We start from the raw sequence: 16,504 nt of genomic DNA on the forward strand, positions 1-16,504 counted from the left end.
CCTGGCCCCCTGCAGCCCCTGACAGCTGAGTTGCTCAAGCTGCTGGGAGCGCAGTGGCCACAGTGCCCAGAATTACCTCACCACCAGTGCCCACCCCCCAGGATGGCCGCTTCTCCTGGCGCCAGCCAGTGACCCTCCCTCTTGGCTGGGCTGTGGAACTCAGGTGTCCGGCTGTCACGTCCTGTGGGCCAGGGCTGGGCAAGGCAAGGGGAGCGTCTCTTGGGGTAACACCCACCTCCTGGGGGTCAGGCTACCCTTCCCTGTGTGCTGTCCGGCAGGCACAGGGCTGGTGGCTCTGGCCCGTGGTCCAGTTGGGAAGACAGAGGGGTGGGAGCTGCAGGCAGGGTGGCCCCGACCTTGGAGCCTCGGGGCGGGGGGTTCCCCCTGGGGCTGTAGGAGGGCCGGCATGGGTGTGGCCAGTTGTGCATCCAAGGTGCGTGTCTGTGCATCTGTGTGTGGTCTGTGTGTTCGTGTCTGTCTGCCCAGGTGTGGGGGTGAGGCTGGACTCTGCCATGGGGACATGGGGCCCCGCAGGGAGTAGAGTGGAGGTTTGGCCCTGGACACCCACCAAGGGAGGGGTTCCCCAAGACTTCTCTGGCTACCAAGCTGTGGCCCCTGATCCATCCGCAGTCTGGGGGCGTTCCTACGTCTCCAGGACCCCCCTCAGGCTGGCCTGGTCCAGGTCTGCTGCTGCCCACCCTTGGGGGGGCCCTGTCTGCAGCCCGCATCTCCCCAGACAGAAGGTGGGAGGGCGGGCAAGCTTGCTCTGTGAGCGGGGTCTGGCCTGGGCGTCCAGTGGACACTGCCTTCCTGGCCCTCCGCCCGCTCCCTCCCTCAGCCTGGACTGGACCCCTAGGCTCTGGTCGAAGCCTGCAAGGGATGCTGGGTAATCCCCTCGGTGGCTCTGAGTGGGGGCTTGGCTGGGCCCTGGGGGTGGCGGACCTCCCAGGCGCTGCTGCCCGGGGCATAGACCTCACAGGCTCCCAGCCGCCCAGGCCTGGCTAATGCAGGGGCAGAAGCAGGGGCTGGGACCAATTACTGAGTCCGGTGGGGCAGGACCCTCCTGCTCCCAGAGGGCGGGGGTGGGGTCCCTGTCAGACGCTCATCCAGGTGGAGAGGTCGCTGGTCTCCTGACACCTCGGCTTTGGAGCCAGGCCGCCCAGTTCAGACCCTTCCTTGTGGTCCTGGAGACCAGGGCTCCAGGACTGGCCCGGAGCCTCCGGCTTGTCCTTGCGGCTGCTCCAAAGGCTGGAGGCGGGTGGGGATGGGGGTGGCCTCTGGGGAGGGCACCCGATGGCCTAGAACCCAGTGGGCACACGCCCAGCAGCAGGCCTGGTCCTGGTGGACCCTGGGGCTCAGGCCTGGGGCTGCAGGCTCGCCCCACCCATGCTTTCCTGCTCAGTCCTGGGGTGCCGGGCGCAGTGTGCAGAGGGCCACGGGGCTATGAGGGAGCTGGCACGGTGCTCACGCTTGCAGGGCAGTGCTCTCAGAAGTGCTGGGGTCAGTGCACGGTTTGCCACCGTCGTGGGACCTGGGAGTCCCAGAAGAGCTGGGCGCTGCGGGAACTAGGGTGTCAGTATGCTCGTCGGGGTGCCCCGTGGGCCTCTTGGGCGCGTGGAGAGAATGGTGCCATTGCAGGTCTCAGGGCTGTCGCACAGGGGTTGGCCGCGCCCCTGAGTGCTTTGGGCCAGCAGGAACAAATGGGCGGGGGGCTTCTCTGGGTTGAAGGGGCCTTGTGGGTGGGAGGGCACTGAATGCAGCGTGTGTGAGGAGGACCCCGTGACGGTGGCTTCAGGGGGGCAGGCAGGCTGTGGGCAGTTGGCTTAGGTCACTTTTGTGGGCGTCCCAGGTGTTGGGGTCGTGAAGAAGCGTTTCCGAATGCCGGGCTGCTGTGCTGGAGGGGAGTTGGGGTGCTGAGCCCGGCGAGCCCTGGGGCACCGGGGCCACGCTCGTCATCCAGCGACCTGCGTCCTGTGTGGGCCCCGCTTGGTGCTCAGCGGGGGCTCCGTGGGAAGCTGGGGCGGGGGCCCAGGCCCCTCTTGGTTTCCACGGCAACAGCAGGGAGGAGCCAGGAAACACCAGCTCAGGAAGGAAGGCCGCAGCTGAGAGGAGGGCCAGCCTGTTTGAGCAGGCGCCAGACACTCTGTCTGTCCAGTTGTCCGGCCCAGCTGGCCAGCCAGGCCCCGTGTTCCTGCCTTTGGGTCCACCCCCCTATGCCTCTCAGTCCGGGCCCCGGGCAGCCTCTGGGAAGGCTGTCTTTGCTCAGACCTCGGTGACCCTGGCCCCGGTTCTCCAGGAGTGGTGCCCTGGTCCCCCTCAGGGGCTCTTGGTGGGGCAGAGATGGGGCTCTCTGCGTGTCCTGCCTGGGGGACTGTGTGTTGGCACACTTGCGTATCCCGGGCTCCCACCCCGACTGCCCTGCCCTGGGCTGGCCTGGCTCGTCTTCTCGCCTACTGGGCTCTGGTGACCGTTCTCATTGGCCCTGGGAAGCATGGGGAGAAGGGGCGGAGCCCCCCAGGTGGTCGGTCACTGGCCCACGGGGCCTGGTGGGCACGGCAGCTGTGAGTTTCTTTTCGGCTGTTGCCCTGGCTTTGGTGACAAATGGCTTTGATGGTCCAACCGGTTGGGGCTGCCAGCTGGCCGGGGGGGCAGCCTGTGTTCCTGGGGGACCATCTGCCCCTTCCTGCTCAGGGGCAGGAGCCATCCACTCATCCATCCATCGATTGGTTATTGACCCCACCGTGGGTCAGGCCCTGTTCCAGGAGATAGGGATTTAGCAGCGGAACAAAACAGCCCCAAGCCCTGCTTGTGGGGAGTTTCCGCTCTGTTGGAGAGGGAGCCGATCAACAAATCCACAAACAAGTCAGAATCCGGAGCGCCAGGCTGTGGAGGAGAGAGGGGTGCTCACTGCCTGCCCATTCAGGAGGTGACTGTGGAGCCAACCCTGAAGGAAACACGTGAAAGCAATGAGGGGACACGTGGGGAAGAGTCTTCTGTGCAGAGGAAACAGCACATGCAAAGGCCCTGGGGCAGGGACCTATGCTGGAGAGGGAACCCGGGCCGTGTGGGGCCTGGGAGGGTCTCGCTTTCTTATCTGAAGGAGGCTTGGTGGCTTGGGAGGGTTTTGAGCAGAGGAGGGGTGTGATCTGGCTTGGCTTTCCACAGCTGCTGTGTGGAGATGGGCCTTGCAGGCAGAAGGATGGACTCACCAACTCACCACTAGGAGAGAAGGGCAGGGGTCTGCTGTGGGAGTGGGGCTGGCCAAGGTCACCTCCCAAGGCCTGGCTCCTCGGCCCCCAGTCTGCCTCTCCCAGGAGTTTCCTTTGTCTCTCTCCACCAGGGCAGGGCTGGTGTGCCTGCACTGCCAGGAGGCACTGCCTTGGGGACCCCTGTGAGTCAGACCCCCTGCTTTCACCGGAGCCCCTGACCCTGCGGCTGCTGGGGCCCCTGTGGAGGGGGAGGGTGGGGTGGCCGCCAGGCTGGCGGGCTGGCAGGGCAGGGAGGGCGGTGTTTCTGGGAATTGTGTGGGGGAAGCGCATTGTTAGAGCAAGCCTGGAGCAGGCCGCCAGGGCCGGCTGCTGCTGGCCTCTGGGGGATGCCTCCTGCCTCCCCCAAAGTTCTGCCTCTGGGGGAGGGAGCTGGGCCTGGGCCAAGGCTGTGGGCTGGGCTGGGGACTTTCCGTGAGAGGCTGCTGGGGGCAGCGGTTCTTCCCATTCTGCAGACTGGGAGACCGAGGCCCAGAGAGGGGGCGGCTGGATGGCAGAGCCGAGATATGCGCTGGCACATGGGACAGGGGACTCGTGCTGGACTTGGTCCCTGGTCACTGCCCTGCCTGACCTCAGAGGCCGGGATCTGAGGGCGGCCTGGATGGGGTTGGCAGGGGTCTGAGCTCCACAGAGCCCCTGTGGTGGGGAACTGCAGCCCCCAGGGTGGGCTGGAGGGTCTGACGAAATAGGGTACGGAAACAGCTGGGTGCCTGTGTCGGGGGAGAGCTGCCGACAGGGTGACAGGGGAGGGGTGGGGGCTTCTGGGGCTGAGAGATCTCCCCGCCCCACCCCCCGTGGCCATGGGGAGACGGGGAGCGGTCTCCGTGTGAGTTTGGCGGCACTGGCCTTCCCACCGAGGCCCCTGCCCCAGCCAGAAGGGAAGCACAGATTCGACCTGCTGGGGTCATGGCCGGCTTTGGGCGGGCAAGTGGTGGGGGACACAAATAGAAAAATTAATGGCCTGAGCTTCCGATGTTTCCGTGCACTGAGGACGGGGGAGGGGCAGGCCTCTGGGCCAAAGGTGCAGCCTGTCTCTTGGGGGATGGACCCTGGACGTGTTGTTGGGATATCCCCAGACCCCTGTCAGGGCTGTGTCTGCCCCCTCAGAGCCCCCAGGGCAGGGCCAGGCTCCCTACGGCGCAGGACTCCTGAGGGCAGACCCATGTATCTCTCGCCATAAAGGGGTCAGGCGTGGAAGACCCCTGCAGGAGGGGACACAGCCCTAAGGGGGAGCTGGGGGGTCAGCCCCAGGGTGGGGGCAGGAACGGGGCTTCTACTAGGCGCTTCCCTGGGGACCATCGCGGGGACGGAGGGAGGCCCCCTGGCGGTGGACTGGTGGGGTGTCCAGGAGGGCATCCTGGAGTAAGGGGGCTGGGTGGGTCTGGGAAGGTGAGCTCGTCTGTCCCCCACCCTTGGGGGCTCTGTCCCTGCTCCTTGCTGATTCCTCTTCACCTCTGACCTCTAATCAGGAGCCCTGCCCCCACCCCACCCCTGCTCATGGCTCACAGTCTCCAGACACGGCCTGGCACCTCCTTGTTGGGTGCCCCTGGCCCTCAACTCTCCATGCCCCACTGCTGCCCCTCCTGGGCCCATCTCAGGAGGAAGTGGAGGGGCTGGGGGTCGTGGGGACAGGGCCCCACCTGATTCTAGGAAGGTCTGTGTGTCAGGGCTGCAGCCCAGAGTAGCAGGCAAGTTGGTCCCGGGCTGGCCTCTCACGGGGTGCGGGGTGGGTGTTTTTGGGGCTCCCCTGCTTGGGGGTGGCCAGAAGGTGAAGGTGTAAGTTCTTTCCAGCTCCCCCCAGGGTACCACGTTCCTTCCGTTACCCAGTAGGTGTCTGGGGGCTGGGACGCAGCAGAGGGTGGAACTCAGGCCTGGTTCTTCTGGCCGGCCGAGCAGTCCGGGGAGACAGACGCCTCACAGCCCCTGTGCGTGTGGTTTGTACGATGCCCAGCGTGCACACACGTGGGCAGCTTCACGCATCCCCCCCACGTGACTCGGGCGGTATGCCGACTCCCTGGATGCAGCAGAGAGGACATGGGGTCTGGAGCCCCGGTGAGCACCCTGTTGTGGGTACAGCCAGGTTCGCGGTCCTGATGTCACCCTGCAGGCACAGCTTTCTGAGGGCGCGGGAGGGTCTGGGGGCCCAGGCAGCTTGTTGGGGGACGTTCCTTGGAGGAAGAAGTTCCCAAGTTTGGGTAGGGTCCGAGGGGTCTTGGGTGGGCCGTAACTGACCTGAGCAAGGTTCTGGGGGTTGTGAATTCATGAGGGGCCCTGAGACCAGGGACTTCTAAGGTGGGGAGTCGGGGGTTTTGGGGTTGGTCAGTCAGTGCTACCCTGGCCAGGGTGGGACCCACCGACAAACCCCACACGTGAGGGTCACTCTCCAGGACTAAACACAGCCCCACCCGGGATGCTTCGAGGCTGTGGCCAGAACCAACTGGACCTCCTGGGGGGTGGGGGAGGGTGGTGGCCACCTGGCCCGGAGGCCGTCTGTGGCTCACTCCTGCCACCTAGCGGCCTCTTCTCATTGTGGGACCTGCAGGACACAAGGCGGGTCACCCGGCCCGGACACTGCGTGGGGGTGGCTTCCACGTTGGACTGCACCGTGTCAGGGCTCAGGGCTCCCGTGACGGGGCGAAGGGCCGTGGTCCGCAGGTCCCCAGCTGCGAAGCACCCCACCTCCCCTGCCACGCACCCGCGCCTGCCTGTCCACTCCCCCTTCCCCATCACCTGCCCTGCCCGGGCCAGGCTCCCCAGGCTGGGCCTTCCTCCCGCAGGACGCCCCACCTCCTGGCCACTCTTCTCGAGCGCCATGGCGTCTTGGTCTCCCTTTGTCTGCAGCCTCGGTGGCCTTAGTCGAGAGCTTCTGAGACACGTCAGGCTCCTGACGAGCTGTCTCTGTGGCCCTTGCCGGAAGCTCCAGAGGTAGAGACCACCTGGCTTCTCATGAAAGAGGACGAGGGCCTGAGGTGGGCAGTCTGGGTTTTCCACTGGCTGAACCGGGGAAGGGCCTTGGTGCTCAGCTGACAGCCCCTCCTCGCCTCCCTGTCCTTGCTTTGGTGCCACATTGCAAGGCAGCGCACAAAGTAAGCCCATGGGGTTACCATGGAAACCAATTACACTGAAACACAGTTACCAAATTATTTTCTAAAATGTGTGATATAGAACCTAAGTGCTTCTTTATCGCTGCAGCTCCCGGCAGTGACAGCAGTGAGCGTCGGCAGGACGCTGGGGTATCAGCAGGATGGCTGTGACACAAGGTGCCTCTAGTTTGTGCTGTGGTCAGTCCCAGCCCTGCTGCGGGACAATATGTGTCCCCTAGAGAGCAATGCAGAGGCGACCGGGAGTCTTTCCCACTAGTCTTTCTGCCAGGTGGTTGGTTCCTGACCCGCAGGTTGACACCCTGTCCTATTCTCCCTCCCACCCGACCCAGTCCCCCTCCTCAGCTCCCAGACCTGCCCTGTCTCCATCTCTGCCCACTCCCACCTCCCCAGGTTGGTCCCTGTCCTGCAGCCGCCTCTGTCCCTCTCGGCAGCTTGGATACCGTCACAGGGGCTGAGGTACAAACTCTGCAGCCTTGGAATACAGTCCCCAAGACCCTGCTCTCCTCTGTGTGCCCAGTGTTCAGTGTCTACCCGGCTGGCTCTGCCACTTGAGGAGAAAGGACAAAACCCCAGGGCCCCACCCCTGGGGGACAAGGGGCAGGGCCCTTCCTTCTTAACCAGCTTCTAGGTCATGCTTTAGAGTCTCTGTGGCTTGAAACATCCAATCCAGTCCCACACATGGAAGCCTCCCTCACTCAAAGCCAGGACGGAGGAGGCTGCCCAGCTAGGCCTCCCCAACAGACAAAGTTAAGCTGATTCGAGGACTGATAGGAGGAAATTCCTCCTCCAAGCACCACGACAGGGCATCCTGAGATGCTGAGCTCAGCCATGGCTTCTGCCAAAGGCTAGAGCACAGGCGAGAGCGTGTCAACCACACGGTCAGCATGCAGCAAAGCACTCAGCCTCTCCCCTCTGGAGTGGGCGGGTGTATCTCCGAGAAACCTCAAAGCAGCTTCCGGTCCCTAAGATTACAGTCAGAAAGGTGAGCATCAAGAGGGGCCTCTCAGAAGCATCACCTGGGCTGCCAAGAAGGGTTCGTGCCAGACAGTCCAACCCTGGCGGAGGCACCAGTTGAGGCAGGGTCTGGGCCATCAGCACAGCCCCCAGGAGTAGGTCACTGTTACGGAGCCAGCCTCGAGGCCAGTCCCCATCTGATTTCTCCGCAGGGCAAAGGAGGACAAAGTGCTGGGGGTTGGGGGTGGGCATGCAGAAACCCCGGAAAACCAGCCTGAGGACCCTTCCCCCCTTGACCATGCTCCGAGGGTCCCCGAGGCCACAATCCCGGCCAGAGCGCTCAGGAGGTCGGGCAGCGGCCCCGGGACAGCGGAAGGTGGCGGAGGAGGGCTCATGGGGCGGGGAGAGGGGACGGACCCCAGCGTGCCTTTTCGGCCCCGCGCAGTCGGACCCTGGCCGCCCCCGCGAGGTGTTGGGAGGAAAGCGCGGGTTCGGCGCCGCGGCCCCCACGCACGGCCGCGCCCCGCGCTGCCACAGCGCCCTCCGCCGGCTAACCGGTCCACTGGCGGCTGCCCGCGTAAGGACTACACTTCCTAGGATGCCCTGCGCGCCCCCTGGCTCCTGGGAGTTGTGGTCCGGGGCAGGGCGGGCGCGCGCGTGGCGGGCGGGCGCGAGAACTACGTATCCCAAGATGCAGCGCGGTGCCGCGGGGGCCGGAGGTTTGAACGGAGGGTCTCCCGCCCGTGGCGGGGCTGCGTCTGCTGCGGCGGGTGCGGGAGGCTGCGGCGGCCGGGGCTGGGGTCCGGGCCGGGAGGCCGAGGCTGGCGCGGCGGGCGCTGGGGGCGGTGCCCCCGAGGCGATGATGGGCAAGGAGGAGGAGATTGCGCGGATCGCCCGGAGGCTGGACAAGATGGTGACCAAGAAGAGCGCGGTGAGGGGCGCGGGCCGCCAGGACCCCGGGACCCCCGTCCCGCCGAGCCCCCGCCGAGCCTGCCGAGCCCCCGTCAGGGCCGCGGCGACCACCCGAGGGGCAGGACGAGACTCCGCCCCGGGAGAGACTCCCGGGACACGGGGAGACCCCCGCCGGAGGCCGAGACCCCCGCCCTGGGCCAGCCCTGCCCTTCACCTCGCACCCACGGCAGAGGCCGCGATTCGGTCTGAACCTTGTCCCAGGAGCCAACCGCTCTGGACTCAAACCCAAACTGCCAGACTGAGACCCCGCAGGCCTGGGATCCGCCCGCTTCCTCCCCTCACTCCGGAGCCCCTCGGGAGGCCGGGCTGGCGGAGACCCTCCTCGGCCCAGTCCCTCCAGGCCCTGCGGAAGCCCCGGCCCGTGCAGCCCTGACTGGCCGCCCCCCAACCCCCGTCTTCCTCCTCCCCAGCCTGGGCATCCTCGAAGTCCTCCAGAACTCCCCACCGAGCCCCATCCCCGACTCAGAGCCCTCTGTCCCACCCTAGGTCTCCCACACCCATTCTCCTCCTTCAAGAGTTTGGAGTGTGAGATTGGACCCCCTTCTCCCCTGGAGCTACAGCGCCTCCCCTACCTCTGCCGGGCCTGGGGCTGCGGCCCCCATCATCTCATTTTCACCGGCCAGCCGGCCAGAGGCCTTTCTTGTCTGGGAGGCCCTTTCTTTTCCTTGTCTGTTCAGTCCCCCAAGAGCCAGGTTGCCCTAATAAATCCTTTCCTTTCCTTAGCCAGGGCTCAGCCAGCAGCTACCGGGGAGTGGGTAGGTGCGTAGGCACCCTTGGGAAAGAGCCCTAGGAAGCCCTCAGCCTGGCCTGGGAATACCCAGGCGCAGGGCTCCCCCGACCCCCGCGACCAGCCGTGCTTACTCTGTGGCCGGCTTCTGTCGTCCCTCGGCCGGTGAGCCTTGGGGAAGGCTGTGCCCGGCCTCGGGCTGGTGGTGGGGGCGGACAGCACATGGGGCTTCAGTTTCAGGCCCCTCTCAACTTTGGACCTTGGTGATCTGGGTATCCTCGCAGGAAGCATCTTTGGTGGGTGGTACCTGCCTCTAGGGAGTGGAGAGGAGTCCTGCTGGCTCCCTGAGAGGCTCAATAAACGCGACCAGCTCTCTCCCCAGACTGAGCTCCTGGGGCGGGGCCGAGTGGTGGTGGGGGCCGTGAGGGAGGGTCAGCTGGGGTCTTGAGATGCCTGCCTCACCACCCCAGGGCCGTGTGCCTGTACTGGTGGTTTGGGGGTGACTTTTGGGCTGAGCATGGTTGAGTCTGGGTCTTTGGACAGGGTTCTCCCCCCGGGGCTGGGAAGGGGGCTGGCTCCCACGCTTTCATTCATCCATCAAGCAGCAGCGCCTGCCCCAAAGCCCGCATGATGCTCACACCCCTGGGGCTGTGGGCAGCACAGAGCAGGGATGTGGGAACATCTATGGCTGTTTCCAGAGATGACCAGAGAAAGAAGCTGCTTCCCCTCTGAAGGAGACAAAATAAATGCGCCCCAGCTGGGGGCAGAGATGGGCCACGGAACCCACGGAGGGCTGGGTCGGGCCAGGCAGGACTGGGGGAGGGGGCATCAAGGTGGAGCACCGCATGGATGGAAGCCCAGGGGAGAATGAGGAGGGGGGACAGGTGTGGACTGGGAAGGGGGCTAGGGGGCTTGGGGCGCCATGGAGTGGGGGGTGAGAGCTAGCAGAGGCTCCTGGTGGGTCCCAGTGCCTTTGAGGCCCCTTGGGGGAGTTGGGGGCCGTGACTGGGAATCACGTTTATGCCCCTCTGGTCCGGAGGCCACAGAAAGCTGGCGTTCTGCAGCCCGGGGCTCCGTTTGGGGGAAGATGATCGATCGCAGAGTGGCGCTGTGCCCTCGGTTCTGGTGACCATTTGTCCCCTCTGAGGAGCTGACTACAGGGCTCGACTCTGTAGCCCAAGGGGCAGGGCCCGCGGGGGTGACGAGGGGGAAGCTGCAGCCTGAGCAGAAATGCCGTCCAGATCAGGGATGGGGCAGGCTCTGCCCCTCCCACGGCCAGGCTGCGGGACATCTGAGGCTGTCACCCCTTGGATGGCTGCCTCCTTCATGTCGTGAGGGAGACATGCACACGTGAAACCACACTGGTGGGTTCTGTGAGCCTTCTGTGGAGGAAGGCGAGGCAGGGAGCGAATGGGGTGGTGCCGGGCCGCTTGCCGTCGTCAGCGGGAGAGGCCTCACCGAGAATGTCGTTTGCACAGAGCTTTGGAGGGAGAGTGGGGCAGGCGTGTCGCTGGCAGTGGGAGCGGCGGGTCCCGGGGTGGGCAGCTCGGCCCCTGAGGGGCCCTGGGGAGCTTTGTCTGCTGTGGAGCCATGTGGCCCCTGTGTGTGCGGCTACGAGGAAGCAGATGTGGGCAGGGGTGCCGGACAGAGAAGGGAGATGGGGTTCTGGCACAGCCGTCCAGGCGAGGTGAAGCGGCTGGAGGGAGTGAGCAGGGGGCGTGGGGTGCACATGAGGGGAGCAGAGGTCCCTGAGGGCTTGGCCCCAGCAGGCGGCACTGAGGAGAGGCTGCCTGAGCCACGTGGGTGGGGGATGTGGGACCCGGCAGGTGCGGGCACCGCTGGGGCGGCACCTCCACTTGGTGCGCCGCCCCTGCTGGGGATGGGCTTCGGCCCTTTCCCCTGACGGCCCTCGGGGGCCCTGGGCTGGGGTTAAGTGCACAGCTGCTTCCCTTCTCATGCCTGCCTTCCCTGGGCATCTCACCCCAGGTGGATCTCCAGACTGTCACTGCCTCGTGTTCCCCTAACCCTCGTGTGTAGGAGGAGCTGAGCTTGCCCACTGAGACCTCAAAGTCATTTACGCGGGTCCTCCCTTCTCCTTCCAGGAGGGAGCCATGGACCTGCTGCGGGAACTGAAGGCCATGCCCGTCACGCTGCACCTGCTGCAGGTAGGGCCCCGTGTGCCCCGTCCCCCAGCTCCCAGGCACCTGGCAGAGCTTCCTGCTCCCCACCCCGGCCCTTGGCTGGCATGAATCCCTGCCTCTGAGGAGACTGTCCCTTGCCTTTCTCTGTTGCTCCACGAGACAGGGAGGGGCATTCAAGGACAATCCACTGTGTTCCTCGCTGAGGTTCCTGCACATGGGGCAGTAACCGTTGGGGGAGGGGGGGCATCCACCTCCCCTCGCTGGTGCCCAGCTTGCCCTGTGGGAGTCACCGAGGGTCTGTGGGGAGGGTCTGACCGCTGCCCCCAGCCTGGCCGCTTGCCTTGCAGTCCACCCGCGTCGGCATGTCTGTCAACGCCCTGCGGAAGCAGAGCTCGGACGAGGAGGTCGTCACGCTGGCCAAGTCTCTCATCAAGTCCTGGAAAAAGCTCCTGGGTGCGGGTCAGGCAGCCTAGGCTGAGCGTGGGGGCAAGGGGCACCCAAGACGCGATGGCCCTTGGCAGACTGTGCTGTTCCCGAGCCAGGGCCACCTGGGATCCAGTCCAGGAAGCACTGGCTCGGGCTGGGAGGAGGGGGCTCCATGAGGAGCAAGGGGAGTTAAGGCTGCGCTGAGCCCTGGAGGGGGGCCTGGCAGAGCTGGGGGAGGTCGCCCAGGGGAGGAGTGTGGGGCAGTCAGAGGGCAGGGGGCAGCTCCGGACGTGGGGGGGAGGGGGGGCGAGGAGGGGGAGGAGGAGGAAGGGGCGTCTGGAGCCCCTCAGGGAACAGGGGCAGCCTCTTTCTAGGGACAGTGGGGCGACTGGGATGCCCCCACTGGACCCTGAGGTTCCCCTCCCTTCCCAGCCCCTCCTGGGCTCTGTCCAAACCCTTGGGAAACAGAGCTGCATGTCCTGGGCTTCTCTCCAGTCCTGCGTGGCTGTTGGGCTGCGTGTTGGACAAGCGTATTTATTCTGGTGGCATATGGGACGCTTCTCGTCCTGTGGGAAGGTCCCCAGTGCAGGCTGGGACTCACTCGATGGCTCGCTCTGGGGCCGAGGCCCAGCTGGGGAGTGGCCATGCCCGGCCTGCCTGCGGTGACCAGCCTTTGTCCAAGTCCAACCGTGCCGTCCGCGAAGGCCGTCACTCTCGGGGGGACTTCTGTACTCAGGGAGACTTTTCAGGACCTTCCTTGGCTGGGGAGAGAGGACCGCAGTGGTTCGCAGGAAGCTGGGGCTGGAGGCAGGGTCCGATGTGCCTTGGTGGTGGTCTGCCCCCCTCCCTGGCCCCGCCTGCCCTCCGGGCCTGCCTTCTCCCAGCCAGCCCTCCCTTCTTTCCCGGCACGTGTAGATGCTTCAGACGCCAAAGCCAGGGAGCGGAGGAGGGGCGGGCCTCTGCCCACATCGTCCTCCAAGGAGGCCTCCGAGGCCCAGGACCCCAGGTAGCACGTCTGGAAGGCAGACACACGCCCCGCCCATGGCCCCACTTTCTCGGCAGACCGGGGTGCGGATTTCCAGGGGCGCTGGGTGGGGGTGCTGAGGTCATCAGCCCTTTCAGCTCCTCGGAAGGGACTCTCCCCAGGGTCAGCCTCTTGCTGGACACTTTCCCTCCGGAGACTCCTCTGGACCTTTTTAGCCCCAAGCATCTGAGGGGGGCGCTCTGTCTGCCTGGCTACACGGAGCTGACCCACGCCCTGAGCGGGCCTGTGGGAGCCCGTTGCTCACATCCCCAGATCCAGGCCCCGGGCCAGGGTCCGATTCTCGCTGGCTAACTCTGGCTACCCACGTTGGCCTGGGGTCTCTGGCTGCCGGCCCCTCCCTCACCGGGGATGCCCCAGGCTGTGGCATGGTGCAGGTTTTGGGGCTACTGAGGCCTCCCTGCTCCTGCCGCCCCAGGGATGGGCTGTGGCTGAGAGGCTGCTTTGCCCTTGACCCCACTGGGCAGCAGTGGCCAAGGGAGAGGAAAAGCTGAGATTTGGATTCACCGCACGGCTGTGCAGAGACGTGGGCTCATCTGCCCACCTGCACGTTTGAGTTTTCCTCCAGGAAGCCGCCTGCTTCCACTGGCTTCCGTGGAGGTCACAGGGTCACGAGATGCAGGGGTGTGAGAGGAGGGCCGTGGGTGGACAGAGCCTTGTGGACAGGCAACCCATGGAGGGGGGTGCCCAGACCTCCACGGGGTGGGGCTGCCTGCATAGTGGTGCCTGGTCTTGAGTGATCCCTCGTCCCGTCTGCCTCCCCCTGACCTGGCAGTTTGCGTTGGGCAGTGTGGCCCCGTGTCCCAGGTCTCCCTGAGGGTGGGGATCCCGTGTGGGGGTGTGTCCCACCCAGTGATCCTCACTGCCTCTGGCCAGACCGCGTGGATGTGCTGGACCTGACTGTAGATGGGCAGGGTTCTGGGCCGCTGTCAGAGTGGAGCAGACGGGGTCTGGGGGCATCGTGGCTGTGACATTGGCTTTTCTGGGGACCGGCATCTCACGGAGGTCCACGTGGCCCGAGCGGGCCTCTCTCCAGCCGCAAGAGGCCAGAGCTGCCCAGGACGCCGTCGACACCCAGGATCACCACGTTTCCTCCGGTGCCGGTCACCTGTGACGCCGTGCGCAACAAGTGTCGCGAGATGCTGACCGCTGCCCTGCAGACGGACCGTGAGTGCCTGGGCCGGGGCCACCCAGCACACCTCGGGGTCCTGGCTCCTGACACACGCTTGATTCCCAGGTGGCCTGGGCCCCGCCTGCCTGTGGAGGCCCGAGTCCAACCCCGTGCTGCTGACCTTGGGGGCGGGGAGCCGGGGGTCTCTGGGGAGCAGGATGCCTGGATGCTGCGCAGGCTGAGGTGTGGGGGGGAGCCGGCAGGGCAGCTGGTCAGGGCTCCTTCTTGCAGATGACCACGTGGCTGTCGGTGCAGACTGCGAGCGCTTGTCGGCCCAGATCGAGGAATATATCCTTTGTGCAGCGGCTTGGGGGCTGCAGATCTGGAGGAACGGCGGGGCCAGCCAGGCTCAGCTCCCCTGGTGGCCACTGTCCTGCGCCTTCGCCAGGGGATGGGGCGGTCGGGTGGGCGTGCTCGTCTTGGCCAGGGGGCTCCTCCCAGACCCTCTGGGGTCTGAGCGGGCCTGCCGTGGGCCTGGGTCCCGGGCCTCCAGCCTGCAGTTGGGTCTCAGCCGGGAAAGTGTCAGTTGTCGACGCCCAGGTGTGGCTGGCTCTTCCGACATGCCTCGCCAAAGGCCCTGGCTGACCTGGGGGCAGGGGTGGAGGGCGGGGCATCGGCCTCCCTACGGCTCCTTAAACGTGCGCACGCATCTTCCGGGACGTGGGGAACACGGACATGAAGTACAAGAACCGTGTGCGCAGCCGCCTCTCCAACCTCAAGGACGCCAAGAACCCCAGCCTGCGGCGCAACGTGCTGTGCGGCGCCATCACGCCGCAGCAGATCGCCGTGATGACCTCGGAGGTGAGCCCGTGGGGGCGCTGGGGGCTGCCCCTGGGGGGCCGCGGGCTAAGCACGCGCCGCTCGCCCCAGGAGATGGCCAGCGACGAGCTGAAGGAGATCCGCAAGGCCATGACCAAGGAGGCCATCCGCGAGCACCAGATGGCGCGCACGGGCGGCACGCAGACCGACCTGTTCACCTGCGGCAAGTGCAGGAAGAAGAACTGCACCTACACGCAGGTGAGCGTCGGCAGCCCTCCCGGAGCCCCGCCCCTCCTCGGAGCCGTCCGTGCCCCTGCTGTGCAGGCCGGATCCCCCTTGCGCCTGGACACGTGCGGTGTGAGCGGTGCTGGGATGGGGGTCCGACAACCTAGTCTCCGATGGGGCCGGGAGCTGCGGTCACCCTTGGGGCCTCCCCCTTGCCGAGGACCCCTGCTCCCCAGTAGGCAGTCTCGGGCGGTGGGTCCAGCCCGTTCGTTCTGGGGCACTGAAGTTTGGGAGCCCAGCCCCCCTGTGTTGCTGCTGGTGGGAGGATGGGTGCCCAGTGGTGGTAGCAGGACTCCACTCAGAGTTGTGGAGGTGGGCCCCAAGAGATGTTGGGGGGCCCTGTAAGAGGAAAGCGGTTGGGGCGACTGCAAGGTGGGGGTTGCAGGGCAGCCTCAGCCCAGGTGACGTGAGGCCAGCACGGCCTGAGGCCGTGGGTGGCGGGCTCCCCAGGTTGTGACTCCTGGGAAGTCCTGCTCCCTGGGGCCTCCAGCTGCAAGGGACTGAGGCCCTGGGGCTGGGCCCCTCCCACCGTGGCCCTCCCCACAGGTGCAGACCCGCAGCTCCGATGAGCCTATGACCACGTTCGTTGTCTGCAACGAGTGTGGAAACCGCTGGAAGGTAGGTGGGTGAGCCCAGGCCATCCATCCCCAGCCCTGTTCTCTGGAGGTGGGTGTCTCCAGCCTTTGTGGGGTCTGTGGTGTGAACTGGGGGATGGCCATGCCAGCCAGCCTCCTGGGAGCCTTGGAGATGGCGGATGGAGACCCCAGCCCTGCCTCTTGCCCTGTGGGGTCCTGCAGGCCACGTGGCTGGATGGGCGCCTCTCACCTGTTTCTTGCAGTTCTGCTGAGCCCTGTGCATGTGTGCCTGCAGCCTTGGGCCACGGCCAGTGCTGGCCGTCGCCCTTTCCCCATCCTCTGCCAACAGATACAGCTTCTCTGGAGATCTGCCCTTTGCCCACCTGGCCTTCCTCAGAAGGCAGCACACCCTGCCCCCCACCCTGCCTGCAGTGCACCTTTCCCCCTCTTACCCCCCAGTTATTAAATGTTTCTTTTTGCCACTGTTTTTTCCCTAGCCCTTGGTCCTGGTGGGCCATGTACAGGCCTGGGCTTCAAGCTGGGTCCCCCATCCCCTCATCTCTGGTTTGATCCCCCCGACCCCCACCGCTGCGGAGACAGCCCACCTCCCTGGGGTCAGGTGACGCTGAGGCTTGGCCTGTTGGGACAGCACTGGAGGGAAGAGCCCGCTGGCTCTCAGAGGGGCCTGAGTGTGCCCGTGGGAGGGGCAGGGCTGGGCCTGCATAGCACGAGGATCAGGTGGGGGGGGGGGCTGTGGGCGCACAGAGGAGCCGGGGTCTCACGACCTCTCCGGGCACCGCAGCTCAGGGTCCAGGGATTATGGGCGGGAGGCTAAGTCTGGGCCCCACAGCCGTGCCTGCCTGCAACCCTTCAGGATGCCCCACTGCTCGTGGAAGCAGTGTGGATGGGGGTGGACCCCTGACCAGACCCTCTGCGCCCCGGTTGCAGCGTTGAATCGCTTTACCAAGCAGAAACTCAGGGAACAGGGTGGCATGCGTGTGCCTTGTGGGGCCTGTGAGACAGTACAGGTGACTGCCCGGCACCTAGGGTCTCGGGGAGGTCTCCCCCGTAAGTGTCCTGCC

The 16,504-nt window shown here is 65.9% G+C and overlaps 1 protein-coding gene across 3 annotated transcripts; it reads left to right on the top strand.

Annotated features, from left to right (window-relative positions):
* The first annotated feature begins 2,799 nt into the window (after positions 1-2,799).
* TCEA2 (transcription elongation factor A2) lies at positions 2,800-15,909 on the top strand. 3 transcript variants are annotated; one of them, XM_022597657.3, is made up of 10 exons: positions 3,469-8,255; positions 11,126-11,188; positions 11,512-11,617; positions 12,506-12,596; positions 13,669-13,799; positions 14,035-14,091; positions 14,450-14,604; positions 14,674-14,820; positions 15,394-15,465; positions 15,686-15,909. In XM_022597657.3, exons 1-10 carry the CDS (start codon positions 7,575-7,577, stop codon positions 15,692-15,694), a joined length of 1,512 nt encoding a protein of 503 aa, XP_022453365.3. In that variant the 5' UTR covers positions 3,469-7,574; the 3' UTR covers positions 15,695-15,909. The 3 variants fall into 3 exon arrangements, with proteins under 3 accessions (XP_089753351.1, XP_089753352.1, XP_022453365.3); XM_089897225.1 differs by having other exon boundaries at positions 2,800-8,255; positions 14,035-14,604; XM_089897226.1 differs by having other exon boundaries at positions 2,848-8,255; positions 15,394-15,909.
* Positions 15,910-16,504: the final 595 nt, after the last annotated feature.

This window comes from Delphinapterus leucas, chromosome 15 (assembly GCF_059928025.1).
Source record: "Delphinapterus leucas isolate spDelLeu-1000000601 "Yukka" chromosome 15, BTC_Dleu_Yukka2, whole genome shotgun sequence".
In the NCBI taxonomy this organism is placed as follows: Eukaryota; Metazoa; Chordata; class Mammalia; order Artiodactyla; family Monodontidae; genus Delphinapterus; species Delphinapterus leucas.